This window comes from Antechinus flavipes, chromosome 5 (genome assembly GCF_016432865.1).
Source record: "Antechinus flavipes isolate AdamAnt ecotype Samford, QLD, Australia chromosome 5, AdamAnt_v2, whole genome shotgun sequence".
NCBI classification, from domain to species: Eukaryota; Metazoa; Chordata; class Mammalia; order Dasyuromorphia; family Dasyuridae; genus Antechinus; species Antechinus flavipes.
In genome coordinates this window covers 193,272,902-193,297,818 of record NC_067402.1, presented here as the reverse complement: position 1 = coordinate 193,297,818, position 24,917 = coordinate 193,272,902, and the positions used below count along the sequence as shown (strand labels likewise).

Here is a 24,917-nt window from a genome sequence, read left to right as displayed (position 1 = left end):
GGACCCGGGGCTCGGGGAAGGGGGGAGGGATGGTTATATAGATGAAGAGAAGGTAGGAGGCGGGGAATGGTTGGGCCGAGGGTGGAAGAGAGGGGAAGGCAAATAGGATTTGAGGAGTTCCATTCCACTTCCTTTCCCCAAATCCAAGGATCTGCAGTCTAATTTTTTCTGCCAATTATATCCAGAACTGGGATTTGGAATTTAGGGGACTCCCTGACAGCTCCGAAGGTGGACTCGCAGCCACGCCCTCACTCGCACTCCTGTTCACTTTAATTTTTTTTCCATTTTCTCATCACCTCCCCAGCAAGGCTAATAGGGAAAGATCACAGTCATTTTTGACCACAGTGGGCTCTTTTAAACAGTCTAGCTCATGTACCCACATTTCTATCCTTAAACAGAAACTAAGCAACCAGTCACATCTATCCGGTGCTTTACAGATTGTGAAATGCCTTCTCTTGAACCTCATAATGTAGCTGGAAAGCAAACAAAGAAGGCTTGGTGAGATGGCTGTGGCAGTGGGGATAGGAGATGGGCAAGACAGCTGGCTTCTAAATGTTTGAAAGGCTGCTATCACTGAAAGGGTTGCATTTATTTTGCTTGACTCTTGAAGGCCGATATAAGAGAAAGAGTGCAAGTGATTGAGAGGGGTGTATAGATTTCACCGCCCTTGCCCTCCCCCAATTTAAGAAACTTCATAAAAATTACAATTGCGCAAAAATAAAATGAATTGCCTCCTGGGGTAGTGAGCTTCTTATCACAGGACAATCCTCAAAAAGAGACCGTAGAGAAGTTTCATCCATCCAGAAGAAGCTTTAGGATTCTATAATTCTAGATAGGTAAGACAGTGTCATTTATTCCATTTTACAGATGAACAGACTTTGAGAGGTTCAGACTTACTCAGATTGACATACATAGTAGAAAGTCAGAACTTGAACCGGGGTCTTCTAACTCTTAGACTGGTGATCATCTACATTCTCTAAAATAAGACCATAATGGTCATGAGTGGAATGAAGAAACTCATTTAATTGTTCTCCTTCCACTGTGATATGTACAATATTTGCAACATTCTTGGGATTAGATTTTTTCTTCAATCTGTAGTTAATCTGTGAGATTTGTTCTGTTAGCCTAAACTGGGCAAATCTATAAACAAAATGTAATCACTTGCAATATTATGTCATATTAACTCACACAAAGAGGACTTTTTCAACCTTGAAGGTAGGAAAATACAAATATTTAGCCAAACTAAAATCTACAGAGACCATTATGGTATAGAGACATGTAATTAATCATGCATGATACATGCATTATATATGTGTTTAGTAGATGTAACTTTGGGATCCCCTTACACTTGGGATCACTAAAGCATGTGAACATTACCTCAAGATTGTGGTGGGGAATTGATCTATAAGGTGAGATGTTTAGAAATGGGGCAAGGCAGCAGACAAGGAGAGGCAAACAATAGAGTCTGAGTTGTAGGGGGAGATGGAAGACACTATACTTGGAGAGGAATATGTCATGGTATACTTAAATTTAGCCATCATGTCTAGACTCAAATGACTCCAGAGCTAAAGAGTTTTAGCCATTATCAAGCCTGTTTAAGAGATTCTTTGAAAATACCTTCCAAGAAACATTTCAGTACCAATTAGGTATTTAACCTTAAATCTGTGAGTTTTGAAGACTCCTACGCCTTGTGAGTTCCCTTGTGTCCTCCTAATATGCTAGGGGAATCAATAGCAGTGGGATTTAACTATAATATCCTTGGAAGTATAATAAATTGCACTTATTTGCGAATTGGTGCCAAGAATTATTTTACTTGAATCTTTCTTCCCTGTTAATAATCATAATGAACATTTTTATAACACTTTAAGATATGCAAAACTTATATAATGTTCATTTTGCAAAGTTTTAAGCAATTTAACCTATTAATAAAGCTTAAAACTACACTAAAGACTTTCGAGACAATCCAATATTATCTCATTTTGTCATTGCTTTTAATGATGACATCACTCATTTTGTGAGTTTAGTGTTATTATCCCATTTTACAAATGAGAAAACTGACTGAGAAAATGTTAGATGATTTGTCCACAGTATGTTTTAACCTTAGGTTTTCCCAATTCAAGTCTAGCTCTTTATCCACTATGTCATATTCCTCTTCCTTATCTACTTTGTTTCATGTCTTCATTAAGTGCTTTTGTATTTAATTATATCTTTTATATACTCTGGCAATAGAAACTGGACTTGATTGTAGGTTATGCCACAAGATGCATCATTACCTAAAATAATCACAGTGAACTTGAACACACAGCAAGATACTAAATTTGTTGGAAACTCATCTGAAATCTTCATGGAGTGATTGTCTTTTGGGGGAATGCTGGGTCAGGTTAAAGCTATCTGCTTTATCTGGCATTGAAAAGATGCAGTGAAGATTTTTTTTTAATAGGGTTTGATGTAGGCATTGATATTTCAAGATTTTTTTGGTGTCACTGTGTTTTTATATTAATAGTTCCTGGTAGGTTACATTCCCCACCCTTTTTCCCCTTTAGATTATAATTGGGAGAGCAAGTTTTCCAATGAAAACTATATCATAGGCAAGGCAAAATGATTCAAGCAAAAACTGTGCCATTTTGTATCAGAATGTCACTTGTTTATTGATGAAGTGACATTGTATCCTGTACAATATAAGTGAAATACAGATATGTTAAAGGCTGCCAGTTAATCAGCAAGCATTTAGTAAATATTTTCAATGTGCCAAGTACCACTGAAGTAATATTGTCCAACTGTCAGTGTACAACGTGTACTGGAGTCATTATTGTGCCAGTTGTGGCTATTCAGTTATTGGGAAATTGATATAAAGAAGTAGGACTGTTGTTAAGGACTTTGATTTTAGATATTCTTCACATTGATGATGTTGGTCAGGATCATACAACTAATTAGTATGTGAAGTCAAATTTGAACTCAGGTCTTTCTGACTCTAGCTTCAGTATTCTATCCATTGAGACTCCTATCTGCTTCTAACTGCCTTTCTTTGAACAAGAATATGTATTTTGCATTTAATTCCACATGCTACATCATATATTTGCATTTTATTTATATGACTTGGTCTACTGAATGCAAACTTTTTGGGGGGAGGGGAGGGGAGGCAATTGGGGTTAAGGGACTTGCCCTGGGTCACACAGTTAGTACGTTTTAAATGTCTTGAGGGCGCATTTGAACTCAGATCCTCTATACATGTTGCTACCTAGCTGCCTCTCTGAATGTAAACTTTTATGTGGGTACTCTTGTAAATTCAGATCATTTCCTGTCCCTATATTATATATCAATTAATGAATGCTTGTGATATATGATTTTAGATGGACCTTGTATACCTGATGAGATTATGGTAAGATGTTTTAGTGTGTGTGTGGTTTTTAACCACAGGAAGGATATAGCATATTTTGTTACCCTCTAGATTCAGAGTAGCTATTTGGTGTAACCACTTATACCATTTCTGACATCAGCTTTGAGCCAATCTATTCTTTATGGAAAGATCATACAAGAAACACATCGATTCGATACAAAAAGCATTAAACTAAGACATGAAACAAAGTAAAAAACAAAACAGTGAAGGAGAAGGAATCAGGTAGCAAATAGGAAGCTATCTACTGTTCTTAATTGCTAGTGCTTTCCCTCTGAAATTTCTTTCTAGTTAAGTGGTATATATCTTCTATGTCGATTTGTTTTTCCAGTATGCTGTCTTCCCCATGAGAATGTGAACTCTGGAGGCCTAGGACTATGTTTTTGCCTTTTTTTTTTTTAAATCCTCAGAACTTAGCTCACAAGGTCTGACACATAATAAACACTTAATAAGTGCTTATGGACTGACTATTGACTGATTAACTGTCATATTGAAAAAGATGCAAATGTTATGTTCTTCTAGAGGATAAAACTAGGATGAAATCAGGGAGGCAGATGTTGGCTCAATATAATCAGGGAATTGTTCAACAATGGAATGGGCTGCCTTGCAAAAAAAAAAAAAAAGAAAAAAAAGAAAAAAGAAAAAGTGATAAGTTCTCCATCATCAGAAATGTGAGTTTCCTATCACTGGAAGGAAATATCTAATCAGAGTTTGGAGGACCACCTGTTAAGAAATATTGAGGAAATTAAGTGTGGAGGTTGGCCTGAGAAATCTCCAATGTCCCTTCCAATTCTATAAATGAGTCCTTGATTTGGGGGATGATATGTGGCTCCTCCACATATCACATCTTTGGCAGAAGTGAGTGCAACTTAAAAACATTGTTTCCTGTTCACAGACATGCAATGGGAGTCTCTACAAGTCCTACAGTGCCTCAATTTCTGCTTCAAAGACAGCCCCCCAGGGAGTAAAGCCTCTGATGAATGCAGTAGAAATACTGAAATCACAACAGGTAAATCTAAAAACAAATTTACTATTTGGAAATTGAAATTGCATTGTATATATATCATGCATACTTCAATATTTAGAAGACAGAGTGTGGATACTTTTATTAAAGCTTGGTAGACAGTCTTTTAGAATTGCTATGGTCGGAAAAATCACCCTGGATTTCCAACACTGATGAGCATTTTGAAACTTAAATGAGATGGTGGACCTTAGATGCCAGACATGTTGTCTATGTTTGAATTCAAAGCCCTTTGAATTTGGTGTAGGACCTGAAAGCTTATTCTTCCCTGGCATAGCTTTTGAGAATTTGGGTGGGTGTCATCTTTTATACAATGTTTAGGCATAAGAACAGGACTTTAATGTATAATACAATATAATTTCCATGCATAATATAAATAATATATTCAATATATTGATATAATTTGTTATAATATGTAATATATTTAAATAATAATATAATATTTAACTAAGTATCAGAATTATTTTTTTAGCCAATAAAAGTTCAGAGGCAGGCATGGCCTAAAATAATCAGTTTGAGAATAAAATTAATATCAATAACTCACATTTCTATAGCACTTTCCAATTTAGCCAGTCTATAAACATTTATTAAGCTCCTAGTATGTACCAGGCAGTGTGCTAAGCACTGAAAATTTATAAAGTACTTAACTTACAACAACTCTGTGAAATAAATATTATTATTATTATTATTATTATTATTATTACTACCATTTAACATACTAGATAACTTAGGTTCAGAGTTTAGGTAACTTACCTGAGTTCATTCAGCTTTCAAGTGTTGGAGCCAGAACTGGAACCAAATCTTCTGACTTCAAATCAGTGCTTTCAATTTCCAGTTTTCACAGCAACTTTCTTTGTAGAACTTTGGTCTAAGTGGCTTAATTAAACTTTCTTTTTGCTTTGTATTTCACAGGACACCATGAAGTTAAACTGAACTAAATGCTCACTTTCCTCCCCTTTTTGATATGTCCTCTTCTGCAGAGATCTTTTGTACATATCTCCCTCTTGCCTAGAATGTACTTTCCCTTTTCCAGCCACCTTCCTTCATCTCAGACCCCAGTGAAGACCTTTCTGATTCTTTCAGTTGAAAGCTATCAGTCCTTCTTCCTTATTTCTCAGGATCTACTTCCCACAACTTTTCCTTTGTACTTAGAAGAATTGTCTTGTTTCATAATAATTTGTATACATGTCTTGTCCCCACTCCCTTCTATTATTGGGTCATTAAAGGAAAGATCTCTGTCTTGTTCATTTTCACAGCTCCAGCAGGGTTCCTTGAATATAGTAAACATTTAATAAAAATTTCTTGAAATTAACTATGTGTACAAAATTAAAAATTATTATGAAAAATAATACCACAAGGGAATAGATAAGAGGAAAAATTTTCCTCTGGGAGAAAAAAGACCTTGTTTATATTAATTTCAAGTTGGCTGAATTATTCAGAATATGGATGGTTAAGATAGAGTAGGACCCAATAATACCTTTGAAGCTTGATAATCTTTTCATAGAATCAGAATCATAGAATGTTCAGGTCATAAAGCTGTCTAGTAGCCATACTTAAACTAGAATTCATATTTCTTAGCTCCCCATTGAGGACTTTTTCTACTATACCAGATTTTTTTTTCAGTATCTGCTTATTCATTTTACTTACTCTCTCTCTCTCTGTGTGTGTGTGTGTGTGTGTGTGTATACCAATAAAAGAATCAAGCTATTCAAAGATTTTTCAAATTATTATTTTCTCTCCTAGTTTTGTTCTCTCTGTGAGCTAAGCAAAGATAGCACTGTTAGTGACATTTTATCAATGGAAAAACTGGACAGATGATGTTTATATTAATCTAACAATTTTTTAAAGTACTCTATTATTTCATTTGATTCACAACAACCCTTTGGGAATAGGTAGTGCCAAGTATTCATATTTCAACTGGTCTTTAATCCAACCTTTATCTATGGCTTTCTAATTTTAAGAATAATGTAAAGGAACCTGGGGTTTGTCTAAGCATTTAATTAAGCATAAATAACTACAATCAAAAGCTTCAGAGAATGAATTGACTGTATAATCATAGCTCAAGTCCAATATTTCCTCTGGAAGAAAGAACCTTATTTGTTTAATTAAGCAATTTTCCATTCTCTTCTTTTCTCCTTTGTTCTTCCTTCACTATTCTATTAATATCACTCATGCATTCATGCTGGATATACCACTTCTGTTGTTGTCTTTCCCCACATGCCCAGTCTAAGCTTAAGTCAGTGAGGTTGGGATGGAAATTATATTGGACACCATCCTGCTGTACCTACATTTATCATTGCTCTGATGCATTTCTGTTTACCTCTAGTCATATCCTTGATTCTGATTGCACTCTTATAGACATTCTTGTGACTATATTTCCCTGTGGTGAGGTGTCTACTATAGCTTGTGTTTCAGCTTTAAGAATAAAAGGTCCCCATTTATCCATTCCCTGTGTATTTTTAAGATAACATGCTTACTATACTAATGCATTATCAATGGGATATTGGAAAGGTAATTGGAAATTCCTTTGTGGGGCTTTCCTCATACTAGCCAAACCTTAACCAGATTAACCTCCCCCTTAACCACTGTGATACTATTCTATCTTTTATTGTAATCGACATGAAAAATGCAGAGTACATATAAAACGTCTTTCTTGGTCTGTATTCTTACTATGGTATCTAACTAGAATAGATTGCAACATCTCTTCATCCTACTGTTCTCTAGTTTATCTCCATCTTCTGATACACTGATATTAGACCTGTACAGTAAGGAGGAACAGAAGCAATACCCTAAAATCACAAAATCCAAAAGAGAAGTTAAAGTCTAAAAGTAGAGAAAGTGAACTGATAATTGAGACTCCATATGTATATATTAAAAACCTCTGGAACATATGATCTGTGCAATATATATGCCTACAATACCCAGATATTGTAGACAAGCTGTAGTAACTTCTCCTTTGTCTCTCTAGTAAATAGGTATATCTCCTATCATTTTTTTTAAAAAGTGACTGATTTATAACTAGTGTCTGAAGAAGGAAGGAATTACCTTTCCCATAATTGTATTTAGAAATTTCCAGAGGATCCTAGCCCAATTTACTTGGCCCTCCAAAATGAGGTTATAAAAACCACTACATCCTTTTCTATAAATTCCCTTTTGTCTTCACTATGATGTCAAAGGATGGTCATGAGACAGATTACATTGATGTAGTGGATATGTGATAGGTATGTTGGCTAGAGTGTTGGAATTAAAATTAAAAAGACCTGAAATCAAATCCTGCCTCATACACTTCCTAACTCTGCAAATCATTTACACTCAATCCTCATTTGTGAGATGCAGATAATAAATTTTCCAGAGTTGTTGTAAGATTCACATGAAAAAAATATATAGATTTAAAACTTTGAAAACTTTCAAGGGCTATAAGGATAGTTATTGTTATTAGTTACAGTTGTATTGGAATAGAATGTCTCAAGTCCCAAAATCAACAAATACTAAAAGTCATTCAGGATGACAGGTTATTTTACATAAAAGATAGCATCTGCAATAGTGTACAACTATCCAACTTTTTTTTTTGTCTGGAGGCAGACAAAGTTCCCATGGTACTCAGACAGTTCCAAAGAGGACCCAAAGGACTTCTCTGTGACAGATGGTCTAAATTCTGATATAATTCCAAGTTATTGAGGTGATAAACCTAAAAATTATAGTAAAATGATAAAATCTCAATGAACTTATCTTAGCACATCAGACATTAGGGGATATATTATGACCCAAATAAATTCCCTTGTGAGAAAAGGTAATAATCTTCAAAACAGGACCTCTTTCTTAATATGCATTGTCCCAGCTAACATTCCAAGCCTTTTAGCTAAACTGGCTAGAATTGAACCAAGTTATTTGTGGGTTGGCAATTCCCATTCCCTGCAGATTAATGTACAGGCTACCTCCTTCAGGATACTTCCCACTAATTGGGCCAATACTTGCTATGATGGGCATCATGATATATTGAGAATTCATTTCTTACCTGTTGCCATATGTTGGAAACCCTTACGGGACTTCTTCAACTTTTATCACTCATGACTCCTTTTTGCCCAAGAAATTTTTATGCAACCTTGTTTTGAATTTGAATCAAGGTGTTTGTCATGTTCATGTATACCTAATGCAAAGTGCAAGTTATATGTTCAGAACCAAGCCTGAAGTGATTTGCGCGATGCTTTATGGGCAAACTCTGTCAAAAACATCTCAGATTCATTATACATTTGATTTTGAATTAATTTTTGGTCATTGGATTCACAAACCTTTTGCTGTTGCCAAATTTTCCCACAACCCCTACATTTGGTTATGTGACCCCACATGAAATCATGACCCATGGTTTAAGAAGCTTTGATCTAAATTGTTTGTATGTTATCTTATTCAGTTGTTTCGGTTGTCTTCAGTTCTTCATGACCCAATTTGGGATTTTCTTAGCAAAGATATTGGAATGATTTGCCATTTCTTTTTCTAGCTTATTTTATAGATGAGGGAACCAAGGCAAATAGGGTTGAATGACTTTCCTAGTTTCACACAGCTGGTAAGTATTTAAAGCCAGATTTAAATTTAGATTTGCACATTATAGGCTATATCTATTCTTTTTAATTCTTATTAATTACTATCTTCTTTTCCAGTAATTCAAGGCACAGAATATTAGTATCCATTTAGTCTACACTCAATCTACTATCTAATTCTTCTCTAAAATTTTCACAGTGTATGTGACCCAAGATTGTATTTCCTAGTATATCCTAACTTGATCCCAAACTTGCCCCAAAAAGTCTGTTCTCTGACAAGTAAAAGAGGCTTAGAATATTTTTTATATTTATGCTGAATTGGGAACCTATCAGAATCTCAGAATCACAATAGCTCAGAGCCGGAAGAAACTTCAGAAGTGACAGGACCATAGATTTAGTTCTAGAAAGAACTTTATAGGTTATCTATTTAATCCCTTTATGTTCATATAAAGAGGTACCTTTTCAGATATAGATAATTTTGCTATGGGAAAGGGGAAGAATCATGGACATTTAAAGAGAAATACTGAGAAAACCAGTCACTCAAAGAAAAGATACATGCTCAGGTTGTAGATGAATTATTTTGTTTCCTAGCATCTAATTTGCATGTGACTGACATGAGAACTTTAAAAATAATAGATTCTAATTCTAAGAAATGTTTGGAGACCATGAGATAAATGTATACTGCCTAGTTATGTTTCTAGATGGCAGAAATAAGGATTTTATTTTATTTTCAGAAAATGGAGGCAAGATATTTCATTGGAGAGACTCATCTTAAAATCATAGACTTAGTCTTTCCTCTTAAACTAGAAAAAAGTACAGTAGAATTGAATTCAGTTCTGGCCTTAGACACTTAACTAGCCATGTGACTGGGCAAATCACTTAACTCTGCTTCAGTTTCCTCACCTGTAAAATAAGCTAGAAAACGAAATGACAAACTATTCCATTAACATTGCTAAGAAAACCCCAAGTAAGGTTGTGAAGAGTCAGACACAACTGAATAATACATATTGGGGGGGGGGGCAATTTGTTGAAAGAGAGATAGACTTTAAGGTGGTGTTTTTTATTTTGCTGAATGATATGTGGGATTTTTTTCCCTAGCAAAACAAATAATAGACAGAATAGGATCTTATAGTCTCCAAATTGTTTAATCAATTCTGTGAGGTAGTCAGGTGGCTTGATAGATAGAAGGTCAGGTCTAAAGTCAGGAAGACCTGAATTCAAATCTAATCTCAGACACTTGCTAGTTGTGTGACCCTCGGCATGTCATTTAACCACTATTTCTTTTAATTCATGGGAGAAAGAAACAGCAACCTACTCCAGTATCTTTGCCAAGAAAACCCCAGGGACAAGCATGGTCTATAGGGGGATGAAAAGTTGGTCACAACTGAACAAAAGCAGCTCTTTGGTCAAGTCTGGGAAGACATCTTGGAACTTGCCTTGCTATCTGTTCCAGAACTGAGTAGAGGGAGAGACAGACTTTGTCTTTTCTTCTCCCTGAAATGTCATCTACTGCCTCAAAGTCAAGCCAAGGAAGAAGGCTCTTAAGAGATCTACAATTACTGGGCTTAGAAGAAGTCTGCTTTATCATTTCTGAAGAATATGCCAAGCTGAACTGATTAAAGGAGTTTTCTAATCTAGAAATTCCCAGTTACACACACACACACACACACACACACACAAAACACACAGTCTCTATTCCTTACACCTATTTATTTCTTTAGTGTTATACAGTGTTACCATTACTTCTAAAGGGAGATTATTCCATTTTTGGATATTTTTAATAATTAAGAAATTTTCCTATATATTTAAAAGGATTGCACATATTTAACATTAAAAAGTGTACTTATATACAATGGCTTAAGTGCTAAATCAACAGTTTAATAATTAAGTTCTTGGTATATTGATCATTACTATATTAAAATGCATTCTAGCAAAAATTTAAAAAATCAAATTTTCCTTACTAAATTTCCTTATTAAAAGCTATATTGACTTCTCTGGAACTTTTTAAATCTACTGATCCTCCTTCTGCCTTTGGGAACAAGTGGGATAAAGCTAACACCTCTTTCAAATGATAGGTTTTCAAATACTTGAAGATAGCTATCATGTTTCCCTCTGAGTCTTCTCTGGATTCCATCTTATATGGCAAAATCTTGGAATCTTTCCACCATCCTTGCTGCTCTTTTGTTAATGTTCTTCATCTTATACATCAAATTCCTAAAATTTATTGTCAAAATGAACATAATACTGGAGGGTGGCAGGATACTCTTAGACTTGAGCATCTTAATACTTTACATAGATCTGTGCCCTCATGGATGTGATCTTTACATCATGCTGGCATCAACTCACTCATGGTTGGAGTGATTTACTTATACTTATGCATGATTATATAATTGTATGATTGTCTACTATATCCTCCAAAAACTTCACCACAAAGTTTACTTCCAACATGGTCTTTCTCAAATTGTTTTATTATCTATGGATAACTCCATTTACTTCACCACAAAGTTTACTTCCAACATGCTGGAGGGTCTTTCTCAAATTGTTTTATTATCTATGGATAACTGATAACTCCAATGGAGCATCTCAACTATATATTGATTATTCCTTAATGTCACTAAGTACAACTCATCTTGAATGCATCCTTGACACCACTTCTGTGCATAATTCTTTGTGCATAATGTGTATTCCTGATTGAGACAGCATGGCACAATTTTGGACTTGGAGTCAGGGACGCTTGGGGGTTTGAAGAGTACTACAGATACTAGCTATGTAATCTTGATCTTATTTTTTTGAGCCTTGATTCTCCTCTTCTGTAAAATAGGGATGTTTTAGTATCTATTTTAAAGGATCAAATGAAATATAAAAAGTGTTTCTCAATCCTAAAGTGCTATGATAATATTAGATTTATGAACAATAATACTGGATTTGTTTGCTTACACTCACCATTTGTTTCTTTATTAATTTGACTATAGTTCCTTTGATTGTCAGTTTCAGTTGAGGATAAAAATGTTCCATGACTTGTTACCAGCTATGCAGCATTACTAAAAGAACTTCAGTGTTAGAAAAAAATGAAACATGGGGATCATTAAAAGAATTTTGAAATTTTGTAATTTCCCAAAGTCAATCCAATACCTGTTCCATTCTAGCTTCAAATTATTTTCCTTTGCACTGTCTGTCCAAGATACACACACACACACACACACACACACACACACACACAGTCTTGCATGAGCACTGTAGGTTGTCTATACAATTATATGCCATAATTTGGACAATAGGCATTCTCTTTCACTTACTTTTTCTTGGGTTAAAGGACTAAGTCAAACTATTTTCTATGTTTTTGGAAATCATTTTGGAGGTCCTGAGGTGTTCTACTTGAAAATTAAGTGGCACTTAATATAGTTAGCACAATTTCATCTTCCTTTAGAAGCCTTATTGACCTTGCTAGGTAATATCTGTTAAATTTGAGTTTTGTGCCAAATCTCTCCTCTATGATGATGGCAGACATCTTTTTTGGTCCCTACTAATTTTTCTCACTCTTTTTTTCTTGCTAGAGTCATTGAATAAAATTATCTCTCTTAAATTTTAGGAAATTTTCCATAATTTTGATATATGTATGGGGGGGCAATTTATTGAAGGGGGAGAGACTTTAAGGTGATTTTTTAAAAATTTTGCTGAATGAAATGTGATTTTTCCCCAGAAAACAAATAATAGACAAAGTAGGATCTTGTAGTCTCTAAATCATTTAATTAACTCTATGAGTAAGCTAGGTGATCTACAATCAGAAGACCTGACTTCAGATATGGCACTTATTAATTGTGTGACCCTCACCATGTCATTTAACTTCTATTTGTCTTCTATTTGTCTTAAACCATGGGGGAAGAAAATGGCAAACCACTCCAGTATCTTTGCCAAGAGAACTCCATGGTCCATGAAGTGACGAAGAGCCATACACAATAACAAAAATGTTGGGAATGTTATGGCTATTGTGTAATAACACTCATAAAAACTTACCTTATGTCTTCTAATATCCTCATTAAGGATGCTTTTGTATAAATTATCTTCATGAAAATTGTATGTAAATGAAAAAGTATTCATAGGTCAGTAGATATTGATGTTTTCTTGTTTTCTTTCTCTCTCCCTTTTTTTCTGATGTCAGGGGAGAGATATTGAAGTTTGAGAGTTTTTCAAGCCCTTAGTATCTTTCCCTTCCATCATATATTGTGAAAACTGATAAAAATTATTGTTGCGCTCATCATGAGTCTCCTCCAAAAGTGTATAGTCTCAAAAATTTTTCCATTCTTTTTCTTCAACTCTATTTTCAATTCAACAAGAAGTATAGCTGAGATTGGAATATTATAGTCCAAATATTCTGTCTCTGTTGTGTTCAAAGATTAAAAAAGAAAGAATTTCATGTGCAAATCTTTATAGATCTTTTCTATCTTTCATGTATTTGTTGCCCTCCTTTCAGTTTTATCCTTGTGCTCTCAGAATGACTTTTCTTGGTAGAGCCTCTCATATAGCTTTCTTCAAATTGACTTTGTCTAAATTTCACTCCTTGATGAGGCAATACTGCTTGTGATTTTCTGTCAACTATCTTTCTCTGTATTTCTTTTAACTTTTAAAAAATTTACTTCAGAATAGAAAAACAAACAAAATAGAAAAAGGGGAAAAAGGCAGAAAAAAGAGAAAGAAAGATTGTCATTTTTGATGAAATTGCCTATTGGGTTCTTAGAATTGTTTTTTGTTCTATTGTTTCTTTTCTTTACAATGTTGTAGTCATTTTCTTTGTAATGGCAGGTTTTTCTTTATTAGAAGAAATGTCTGTTTGACCAATTTATCACTTATCTCTTGGAAGAAGGACTCTTATATGAATCAATTTCTTTATATATTGGTCATTAGACATTTATCAGAGAAACTTTCTGCAAAATATTTTCTCAATTGACCTTTTACTTTCTGATTTTAGCAGCACTGAATTTATGCAATAGCTTTTGAATTTTGTGAGATCAAAATTGTTCACTTCATCTATTCTGATCCTTTCTGGTTATACTTGTTAGGTCCTTATTAGGTTATACTTCCCCTACCTATAGCTCTCTATATTTCTAATTTGTTTATGATGTCATCTTTTATTTCTAGGTAATGTATACTTTTGAATGTATTTTGTGAAATATAGTGTGAGATGCTGATCTAACTTTATTTGCTAGAGTTCATTCCAGTCTTCTAGAAAATTTTTTTTAAAATAGTAAATGGATCTTTGCTGATAGTATTTGACTTAGGGTATATTGAAAACCATGCTACTAAGTTTGTTTTTGATTCTTATGTTCCTAATCTATTCCACCGATCAGCTTTTTAATTCCTAATTGATTGTTTTTGTCATTTTTAATTTTTTTATTTTTTTCAAACAGTTTATGTAATACTGGAATTAATCATCCTTTGACTGTTTGATTGAATTATTCTGTAAATTCACATTATCCTGGGACTTTTGTCTTTGGAAGCTCCTTATAGCTTATTCAATTTAAATATTTTTTGAAATAAGGTTACTTAAATTCTCTTTTCTCCTTTTAATCTGAACATTTTAGAAGTATTCATCTAATATTGTGTCCAAACTAGCTCTCTGAAGGATCTCGGTATCAGCCCAAATCCTTGAGTAGAATTAAAAAATTGTCTCCACTGAATTTAACTCTTTCTTTGAATGTTCCATTTTAGTTATAATAATTGTGTTGTGAACAGCAAAACCTATTTAATATTTCTATTTCTTTTCATTTCTTTTTGAGGTTTTTATTCTCTAATGCCTGATTAATTTTGTAAAGTACTATACACACCTGAAATGTGTAAACTCCTTCCTATTCCCATTAAATAACTATAAGAGAACTATTATTTCTAACTTTTGAAAACATCTATACATGTGTTTATCATTTTTCACCCGGCTTGTTTGTTAGATTTATCTAGGACTGAGGTGTTTATATTTAAGTCTGAAACTATTTTTTTTCTCCTTGTAACTCAATTAACTTTTCCTTAAAGTACTGCTGCTGTTGCCTTATTTGAGCTATTCACTGTTATCTATTGCTATTTATCCCCCTTTTTTCTATAGATGAAGTTTTTTCTATATTTTATTTTTACTTTATGAAATATTTCAAGGTTTTTAACACAACCCAGTTTTCCATGGTTAATCATGATTGTAGGCCCCACAAGATTTAAAAAAGTTTATTTTTATATATGTTATTCTGTTTTAAATCCAATATATCTCTAGCAAGAGGTGGGTGATATATTCCACTATAGTTCTATGAACTTCCACTAGGTTTATAATTGCTTTTATCAAAAAAAATTTTTTATAATGTCTTCATATAAATTGTTCTTCTCATGTCATTCTCAAATAGTGGGTTCCTTTTGCTACTAAAGGAAAGAACTGCTATCAATATTCTTGTCTTTTCACTTTTTCTTTCATCTCTTTGGTGTATAGCCTTACTAGTAGGTATAACTTGGTCAAAGATTATGTGAAATTGAGTAAATTTGGGGGAGAGTTCTCCATTGCTTTCCCAGATTGGCTGTATCAATTCACGGCTCCACCAACAGGGCATCACTGGTTTCCCACAGACCCTCCAAGATCTGATATTTTTCTCTTGTCATCTTTGCTTGTCTGATGCCTATGAGTTGGAAATGCAGAATTGCTTTAATCTGTACTTTACTTTCCATTAGGAAATAGGAGCATTTTTTCACATAGATAGTAGTTTGGATATCTTCCCCGAACATTATCTCTTTAAGTATTTTGATTGTTTATCTATTGGGGTGGCTATTAATCTTATAGATCTGATTGAGTCCCTTATATATTTTAGATAAGAGTATTTTTACAAAGATATTTGTTAAGATGGATATATTCCTTTCAATTGCCATTCAGCAATTTCCAGTATCATTTCTAATTTTTATCGTTTTAATTGGGTGCTTAACTTCTTTCTTTTTAATCTTTTAGTTAGATTTGTTTAAATCTGAAAGTGTATACTAAAGTTCCAGAACTAGAGTTTTACTTTCTCTCTCTAGAAATTAATTTTTCCTTTTAATTTAAAATTTTTTCTTAATTGAATAGTATATTGTCTGGTGAATATAATTAATTATTGATATTGGTTTATTATCTATGGTACCTTTAAGCATAATATAATTTCTTTGCTTATCTCTTTATTATGCCTTTATTAATTTGTAGCCTTCTTTGAAATCATGATTTCACTCTTTTTTTGAAACTGAAGCACAATAAATTTTTCTTCAGTTCATTTTAACCCTATATGAATCTTTATAAATCAGTTGTGTTTCTTGTAAACAGTGCACTGGATTCTATTTTTCTAATACATTCTGCTAATGTTATCCATTTTATTGATGAGTTTATGCCACCCACATTTGCAATTATAACTGTTAATTTTGTGTTTTCCTCTAACCAATCTTCTTGAACTTCTTCCTCTTTTTACTCCTATTCTCACCTCAAAATGTTCTCTGTATAAATAAAAAGGTAAAATATATAGAATCTGCCTGACACTCAAGATCTATTAGCAAAATAACTTATTTCAACATTTTATCAATTCTTCTTTTCCCCTTGACTGATTTCTAATTTTTATTCTTTCTTTTCTTTTTAAAAAATTCTATCCTTCCTTTCTTATACATTGGAGTTTGTTTTGCTTATGACTATTTCCTTTGTGTGTGATCAGCCCTTGTTTATCTCATTTGGAGTGAAGGTTATATGGTACCTGCTCCTCCTACTTCTTTCAAGTTTTTATATCTTTGTCATTTACCCCAATTGTAAAACATAAGTTATATCACCTTCTTTCTTATCTCTTCCCTAGTATATTCATTCCCTCTCCCCTTCCTTTTTCCTTCCTCTCAAGACCATCAGAAAAAGAAAACAAAAGAACACCCTCAGACATTTCTGTCTTCCTTCTAAAGATTTTAGGATTTTTAAAAGACTCTTTCCTCTTTTTTCCCTATTAGACTGTAAATACTTCATTTTCATTCAGGCCCTTTCAATTGCTCATATGTATTTATCTTTCTAGTTTTCTTTTGATTCCTGTGTTTGCATTTCAGAATTTTTATTCAGATATGGCCTTTTCATCATGAATACTTGAGACCATATTTTTAAAAGGTAACTTTTCCCTCCCCTTAAGATAATCAGTCTCATAAGGTAAGTTATTCTTAATTGTTTATGTTTATCCCTTAGAAAATTTTATCACTTAACTTTTCTATGTTTTATAGGTGTCACTGTTAAATCTTTATACTTGACTCCTTTATACTTGAATTCTTTCTTTCTGGATGCTTACATTTTTCCCCCCCTCTGACTGGAAAGTTTTAGATTTTGTCTAAGATATTCCTGGGAATTCTAATTTTGTGCTTCCTTATAGAAATTCACTGGTGAGTTCTTTTTTTTTTTTACTTTCCTTAGATTTCATGAAATATTGTATTTATTTCTAGTTTGGATGTCTTCCCCAACCATTGTCTCTTCAAGTATTTTGACTTTATCTAGTGATATATAAAAATGTTGATGACTTATGTGGCTTTATTTTGTATCCTGCAACTTTGTTAAAGGTATGGATTATTTCTAATAGCTTTTTAGTAGAATCTCTGGGGTTCTCTAAGTATACCATCATATCATCTGCAAAGAGTGATAATTTGGTTTCCTCATTACCTACTCTAATTCCTTTAATTTCTTTCTCAGCTCTTATTGCCAAAGCTAGCATTTCTAATACAATATTGAATAGTAATGGTGATGGAGGGCAACCTTGTTTCACTCCTGATCTTATTGGGAATGGTTCCAGTTTATCCCCATTACATATGATGCTTACTGGTTTTAATGTTTTAAATGTTCTTCAATTTTTTGATATACCTCTCCTGTGTTTCATGATCTTTCAGATAAAAATAGTGGCTCAGCAATTACATCTACTAGTCTTTTCAGGATCTGAGAGTATATTTCAATTGGGTCAGGTGATTTAAATTCCTTAAGGGCAAATAGATGTTTCATTAAATCTCCTTATTTATCTTGCATATCAGTTCCTATTAGTCCTTTTCAGTGTAAACATTATTCTGCTTTGCAGAGAAAACAGAAACAAAATAAGACTTGAACAGCTCTGTCTTATCTATGCTGTCAGTTGTCACTGTCTCATCCAACTCAAACAAAGGTGCTCCTTTTTTCCCCAAAACAGATTTGGAAAACAACAAAACCAAAACCAAAACCAAAACCAAAACCAAAACCCCTTTGGTTGTCCTTAGGTTCCCTCCCTTGCTTAAGGCTCAACCTGAGCTTTAGGATTCTTCCCTCTGTTTTTCATAAAACTGTGCCACATTCTTGTATATCTTCTGTTGCCTATCTTTGCTTCTATATGTAGGAGAGCTGGGCTTCTCTGTATCCTTTCTTATATCTTAATGGGAACTGCTCAGAATTTTCTTTAAATGAGTTTTTATTTCCATTGCTTTCCATCATTTGATAGCTCAAAAATATTTTTATTTTTTCCCATAAGATTTTACAAACATGCTTATAGTCTAAACTGTTGATATGAATGCTATATGTGTTTATAGTCTAAACTGTTGACATGATGCTATATGTGTGATCCCAGGCAAAAATCATTTAGCCAGTTTTGCAAAGTTACTATGAAGATCAAACTATAGAAGGCATTTGTAAAGTGCTTAACATAGTGTTTGGCTATATAATTACTCCCTTCCCTTCCCCTCTGTTTTACTTCTAGTAACAAAACAATTCAATGAGATCCTGAAAAGTAGTCTTTGAATTCTTGGCTATTAGAATCAACTTCATCCATTTCTCAAAGTTGCATCTACTATCTATATGGTTAGTAGATATAAGGACCTTGGCCCTTGGACTTAGTCTGCTTCTCTGCCTATTTTTCTATCCACTTTTGGGATAGAAGGATAGAAGAGAATTAGGGTTTGAAAACTGGGAGAACCCAAAATCCAGAATTTTTTTTTGTAATAATTAGACAAAATAATTATTATATGGCTTATAATAGACTAACATTCAAAAATTTAAAAAGTATTGCTACTTTTCTTTATTCTTTTTTTATTAAATGTCTTTGCTTTGAACTAACTGTGTTTTCTTGTTAACCATTTAAAAACTGCATTAGTGGGGGCTCATGAGCAATCTTTTTAGAGGGTAAAGACCTGCAGAATATTTTGATTTGAGGTAATTCTTTCCTGGGGAATGCTAGGAGAATGGGGGTAAAGGGGTACTCTTACAGTAAAAGAACTCTTAGGCACTATGTACAAGTTCTCCTAACCACCAGGAGTAGAGTAATACTAAAAAAAATTTCACCTGGAGCAAAAACAAATTAACAGATTTGGAAGTGCAGGAAAAGTGAAGGGCATCTAATTTTTCCGGGAGATTGAATAATTTAGCTCTCAAGTACAGAGGGATTTGTGACTTGGGAAAGGATGATAAGATCCTAAGAATGTCCACTGGACACCCAAAAGGATGTTGATGGGTGATAGTTGTGCTGCACAGAAATTTCAGTAACAGGATCCTGACTGCAGTATCCTGCCCTTTTATGGTGAAATAGGGAACAGTGACATTGGGGTAGAATAGTCTAATTTAATGAATGCTGGATTTGCAGTCACAAAAGCTGGATTCAAATCCCAGCTTTGCCCCTGAGACCTTAGAAAGTCATTTCTCATTTTCCTCATTTATAAAATGAGGATAGATAACTAGTTAACTTCCAAAGATCCTTTTGGTTTTCAATCTCTGTAATTCTAAACCGAATGGTGGTTACCAGAGAAAGAAGTAAAATTACTCCAAGGAATAAAGCATATCCTCTAGAGAGAGAGTACATTTCTACTCCTTTCCTCCCCACATCAGGATCCTGGGGACATATCTTGGTTCACCCAGTGTTAATAACAGCTCTGCTCAAGAAATCCATTTAGAAAAAGTATAAATACAGTTGATCAATTTGGATCCCTTCCCATTGGCATGAGTTATTATTCACCCTTGTCTTATTAGTATTAGCCCCTGCTATTTTAATAGCTTAGGGTGATTTCAGAACCAATACAACATCTCACCTCACATTCCTTCACTTCTTCTTTCATACTATGAAACATGAACTATAAACATGAATACAAAGTTCATGATTAGGTGGAACATCTCCTCCTTGGGATACCCATGCATGATTGACCTGTGTAATCATTTTTATACAGTCCAACTATAGGACTATAGCAGTTTTCTCTCTCGAGAATCAACGCTTGGTTTATTGGGAGTCCTGAGTCTTTTTGCTTTTATCTTATTTCTTATAGCCCATGTCAAAAGTCCATTGTTCAAGAGTAATTGCTATAATGACCTCATTGATAATTTTAGAGGAACCAACATGTTATACCCTTCTTGGTTTGGACAAGGAGTCCATCATATTCAATATCTGGCATCTGTTGTGTGATAGACTTTAATCTTTATCATCTTTTATCCAGGTTGCATTTTGGACCACTTTATATGAATGATTTCCAGTATAAGGAAAGGACCAATGTGATGGCTATCATTTTCTATACCCAACTACATATCTCATTAATGCAGACACTAGTTAGTTCCCAGTAGTTTACGTGTTCTCATTTTGAGACCATTATTGTTGACTGGTAGAGATTAGTATTGGTATAGTGTAAAACAAATTGACTAACTTGAACTCCTATGTAGAACTTCAGGTCTCATGTAACTGGTCTAAACCCCAGGCCTCACAATTCAGGGATCTTCCATTCCCTTAGTTACCAAGCCATCACAAGAATAAGTGAGAATTCATAATTAAAGTTCTGCAGGAGAGGACTTTGATAATCTTGAATATCACCATTGTCTAATCATAGAATTAAGTATGGTAAAAAGGGGAAGTAAATTGTCCCTTTTATTAATGACTCAAGCACCTATTGTCCAGTGATTTGAAGTCTTCAAAACAACATACATCATTGACAACTGACAAATTCATGAAAAGGTGATTCCTGAAGCTTTTAATTTTCTCTGGGCTGTATCATATAGTTCAAATGTTATGATGATTTGAATGATCTTCTTACCTAATGATACCAGTAAAAATAATTTTTTTGTGTGTGATATCTAACTGATCTGATAATCTCCAAATTTTCACTTCCATGAAGAACCCATAATCCAAATGCTAAAGAGCTCAACTGGAACCTAGTCTTCTCAACTGCCATGCATCTATAATCAGAACTTGCTAAGTAGCATAAATAGTAATTAGCATTCTTCTGACAGAGCTGGGGCTCCAGACAGCCTTTTCTTTAGCTTAGTCAAAGAAATTTGCTTCCTCTGTCCCGAAAAGGAGTCCTTTGAAGAGGGCCTTGGTAGTTTTGCTCAAGTGTATTAGCAGAAGCAATAGATTTTCAGTGGAAGTCTGTCAGCCTCAGAAAATAGGACTGGACCTCTTATATCAAGGTGGGTAGGAGCTTTCAATTCAGTAGTTTCATTTAATCCCTTTCTAATTACCTCAGAATATGACTACTTTTCAAAAAAAGTACCAGATTTTAGGCATAGATGGATATTGTCACCATTTACCTTCAATCTTGAATGAACCGGACTGTTGAGTATGGCCAGCTATAATCTATCCTTCCCTGGTAGATAACTGAGTGAAAAGTTCATCAATGCATGCATGCTATGTATTATGAAATCAATACAAAGCTTTAAAACTGTCTAGAGTTTGATGGCAAAAAATGTTGGTGAGTTATGAAAGCTCCAAAGGTAGTCATGGGTTAAATACATTATTCACCTTTCCGTAGTTTAATCTCAAGTCAGCAGAATACTCCAAAAAGCATTAAAGATGTTTAGACCTGAATGATTTTCTGAATCAGGTAGGAAGACACTCAAAAGTTCTGCATTGTTGACAACCCTTATATAAAATAACCCATACAATGATCAGAAACCTCCTATTTAGATTTTTTTTTAAACTAGAATTGCAACTATATATCCTTGGTAAATCAGTTCATAAATCAATTCCTTATTTTGTCAATGATCTGTTTGGAACTGGGGTTGTCATTGTCTCTTTTATCAATTCCACACTCAGTTAATCTATTACTTATGCCACTTGTGGTTTACATCATTCAGGGATTTTCTTGAGATTATGGCCCTTAATGTGTCAGCAAATTTCAGCTTTATCCATAAAGTCAAGGGAAACCTCAACCTACAACATATTGTTAATCAAGTCCAATATTTAATATTTGTGTTCCATTTAAACAGTAATGGAACTGCATTGCCAGTATTTGATTTCCAGGATGCTTCTGATAAGTCTGTACTTTGACCCCACCAGATTACTTATATTTAATTTCTTTTTGGTACCAATCTATTCAATTACCTCTATTTCCTTTACTGCCTTTTGAACAGATTTTAAGCATATTGGTTTATGATCCAATATCAATCAAAAAGGAAATGGCTCTCTATTCCTCAAATCCTGATTTACTTGAGGTCCCAGACAGAATAGTCTGTCTGGAGCCCCAGCTCTGTCAGTCCACCATGTGGATGCTGGACTGTCCTAGGTACTTTGTCAGGAAGTAGCCATCTTTCTCTCTAAGGGTATCTCTATTCTTGCCACATTTGCATCCTGTAATTAAATGCATCTTTCCCCAAGAGTTCAAGTTTCCTCATCCTGAAGGAAATGGGTAGGAGGTGGGTTTTCAAATTTCAGCATAATAGGTTATTTTTCTGTAGTAAATTCACATCTATTCTGTATTCCCCAACACTTTACCCTCTAACAGATCTGTGCTTTCCTGAGGATCGTCAGAAAGTTATTTGAATCATTAAGTCTCGCATTTTATACTACTTCACAGCTGGGAAATAGTACTACCTCCTGATTTTGCAGCTAGCTGAAGGCAGTTGTTATATCTGTTCTACTGGACAAGCAATGGTGGTGAGAAAAGCCTGTTTGGAATCAGAAGAGATCTGTATTTGAATTGCACCTCTGACATTGTGTGATCATGGGCAAGTTAGTTAGTCTTTTCAAGACTCAGTTTTCTCATCTGTAAATGGGAACCATAGTAGCTGTAGTATTTATTTTATCAGGATGTTATGGAAAGAGGAAAAAGCAATATAAAAATCAGTTATAATTCTGCATTATAATTCTGAATCCTTGGAGGTTATTCCAGAGTTGATGAGATCACAGATCAATTTAAGTATTATTATTTTATCTCCCCCAGGGCTCCTGCATCTCAGGGATTTTTACCCTTAATGAGACCAAGCTAAACTCAGTTCCATAGGGAGTCGTGGATGAAAAACAACGTGAGTATCACTTCCTTCCTAGCAGTATAATACACACTGTCCCTACCTGATACAGCTGCTGCTGAGAGCACCAACCCACATCCCATAGTTCATTGTAATCTTCCTCACTAGATTGTTCCATGGGATTCTTTACCCCCCATCAATCACTGAGTGAAGAGAGTCTAGTCACCTGGATATATGCTCAAGCATTTATAGCAAGTCTCCAACTGTGAGAATGGCTTCCAAACATGCCAGTTGTCTCCCTGACCCAATCTCCACACACATCTCCTAGCCAGAGGCATACCAAATATGGTTCCAGGCTAGCCACATTTCCGCTAACATCTGCCTTACTTGATCTGAACTTAAGATCAAGTCACCAAGTCTTTGTGATTGAATCAGATTCATATAGAACTGTCACTAAGGCCATGGAGGACCGCCTTAAATATCAGCAGCCCCTATATCATTTACATACTGGATCCATCTCAGGGAGTGGAAAATACAAAAGTTACTTTTTTTTCCTCGTATGCTTCATTGCCATTTTCTAATAAGCTCAAACCCTGTCTTTTGAGTGTCATTAATAAATGAAAAATGTTCAGTATTAGTGTACAATATCTCTCAAGACATCATTATTTTTCTGTTTCCCTCCATAATAATTGCACACTTCCCATCAAGGTTTAGGAGATTCTTCTTTGCCATCTAAAATTTAGTGTTACAAAATGGCCCTCATCTACTCCCTTAGGTCATAGGGGAGGAGAGAGGAATCTTTTCAAGTATCTCCAAACTTTATCATCAAAGCGTCCCTTTAACACAAGGGAGGTATGTAAATATAACATGCAATTTGAGATGGAAATTGTTTTATGTATGACTTTTCAACCTAGAACATATATTCTACATGATATCCTCTTTCAAAGATGAATAACATGCTGAACCCCAATCTCCCGTGCCATGTATATGATGGAAAATAAATAAGCCTTTGACTCATTCAGGAAGTAGCTTTTTTTTGTCTGCCATTCTTGTCCTGCCAAAGGGGAGGTTCTTATTGCAAAGGCTCATAGATAAAGGAAGAACAAGGATGTTAAAGGGTTGGAAAAATCATTAGAACTGAAACCAAGCCCATTTACATTTGCAATAATTCATTTCCTGTCCCATCCCATTCCATCAAATCTTTTACCACCTGATCTGGAGGCCTTTACTACTTGCTAGGAGAGGTGGTGGATTATTGTGAGTATCATGGAGTTTAAATGACTTGCTTACACCATATATCTAGGAGGTGACATAGCAGAGATCTGAACCTTTGGTATCTTTCAATACCAAATCAATGACATTTAAAGCTCCATAAAGCAACTTAACTGTTTAAAATTTCTAAACTTAAAAAAGGTGTCCCCCACCAACTTCCTTGGAGTCTGGTATCTATGGGAAAAGAAAAAAAAGCAATGAAAAATACACAGTAGTTGGAACCTAGGTCTAGCTTGGTGCCTCCTTTTTCTGTATCTACAGGCATTTCATCTGCCCAAATATCCCCTTCCTGAAGCCAGAGGTCCTTGTGAGAAGTAGGGTTCCAAGAGCTGCTGATTTTTAAATGAACAAAAGAACATGGAATCTTTGGGGCCTGAAATCCCCGAAGTTCTAGATGCTTCCTTGGCACCTCTCCCTTCTTCTCTTCCCTCATTAGGGTCAGTATCTTGCATTAAAGATTCTTAGAGCCTTCCCTCCACAGGCCTTTTATCTTTCCACGTAAAGGGAACAGAAGGAAAA

At 34.4% G+C, this 24,917-nt stretch overlaps 1 protein-coding gene and 1 long non-coding RNA gene across 10 annotated transcripts in view; one reads left to right on the top strand and one right to left on the bottom strand.

Moving 5' to 3' along the window:
* Positions 1 to 24,917, top strand: part of DYRK4 (dual specificity tyrosine phosphorylation regulated kinase 4) — a 71,938-nt gene that overhangs the window by 194 nt on the left and 46,827 nt on the right. For 5 of the 9 annotated variants that reach the window (XR_007954310.1, XR_007954311.1, XM_052001227.1 and 2 more), the window contains exons 1-2: positions 23,102 to 23,183; positions 24,660 to 24,835. Coding sequence is in view for 5 of the 9 variants with exons in the window: in XM_052001227.1 (XP_051857187.1) it covers positions 24,756 to 24,835 (80 nt within the window). In the remaining 4 variants the exon portion in view is untranslated. Of the gene's footprint in view, positions 1 to 99; positions 837 to 4,289; positions 4,404 to 23,101; positions 23,184 to 24,659; positions 24,836 to 24,917 lie in introns of those variants that run through there. The other 4 variants (XM_052001230.1, XM_052001229.1, XM_052001228.1 and 1 more) reach the window with 4 other exon arrangements.
* Positions 6,999 to 11,988, bottom strand: LOC127564595 (uncharacterized). Its single transcript, XR_007954312.1, has 3 exons — positions 11,894 to 11,988; positions 8,431 to 8,562; positions 6,999 to 7,173 (listed from the first exon to the last, which is right to left on the bottom strand). It is a non-coding gene; the product is annotated as an uncharacterized LOC127564595 (long non-coding RNA).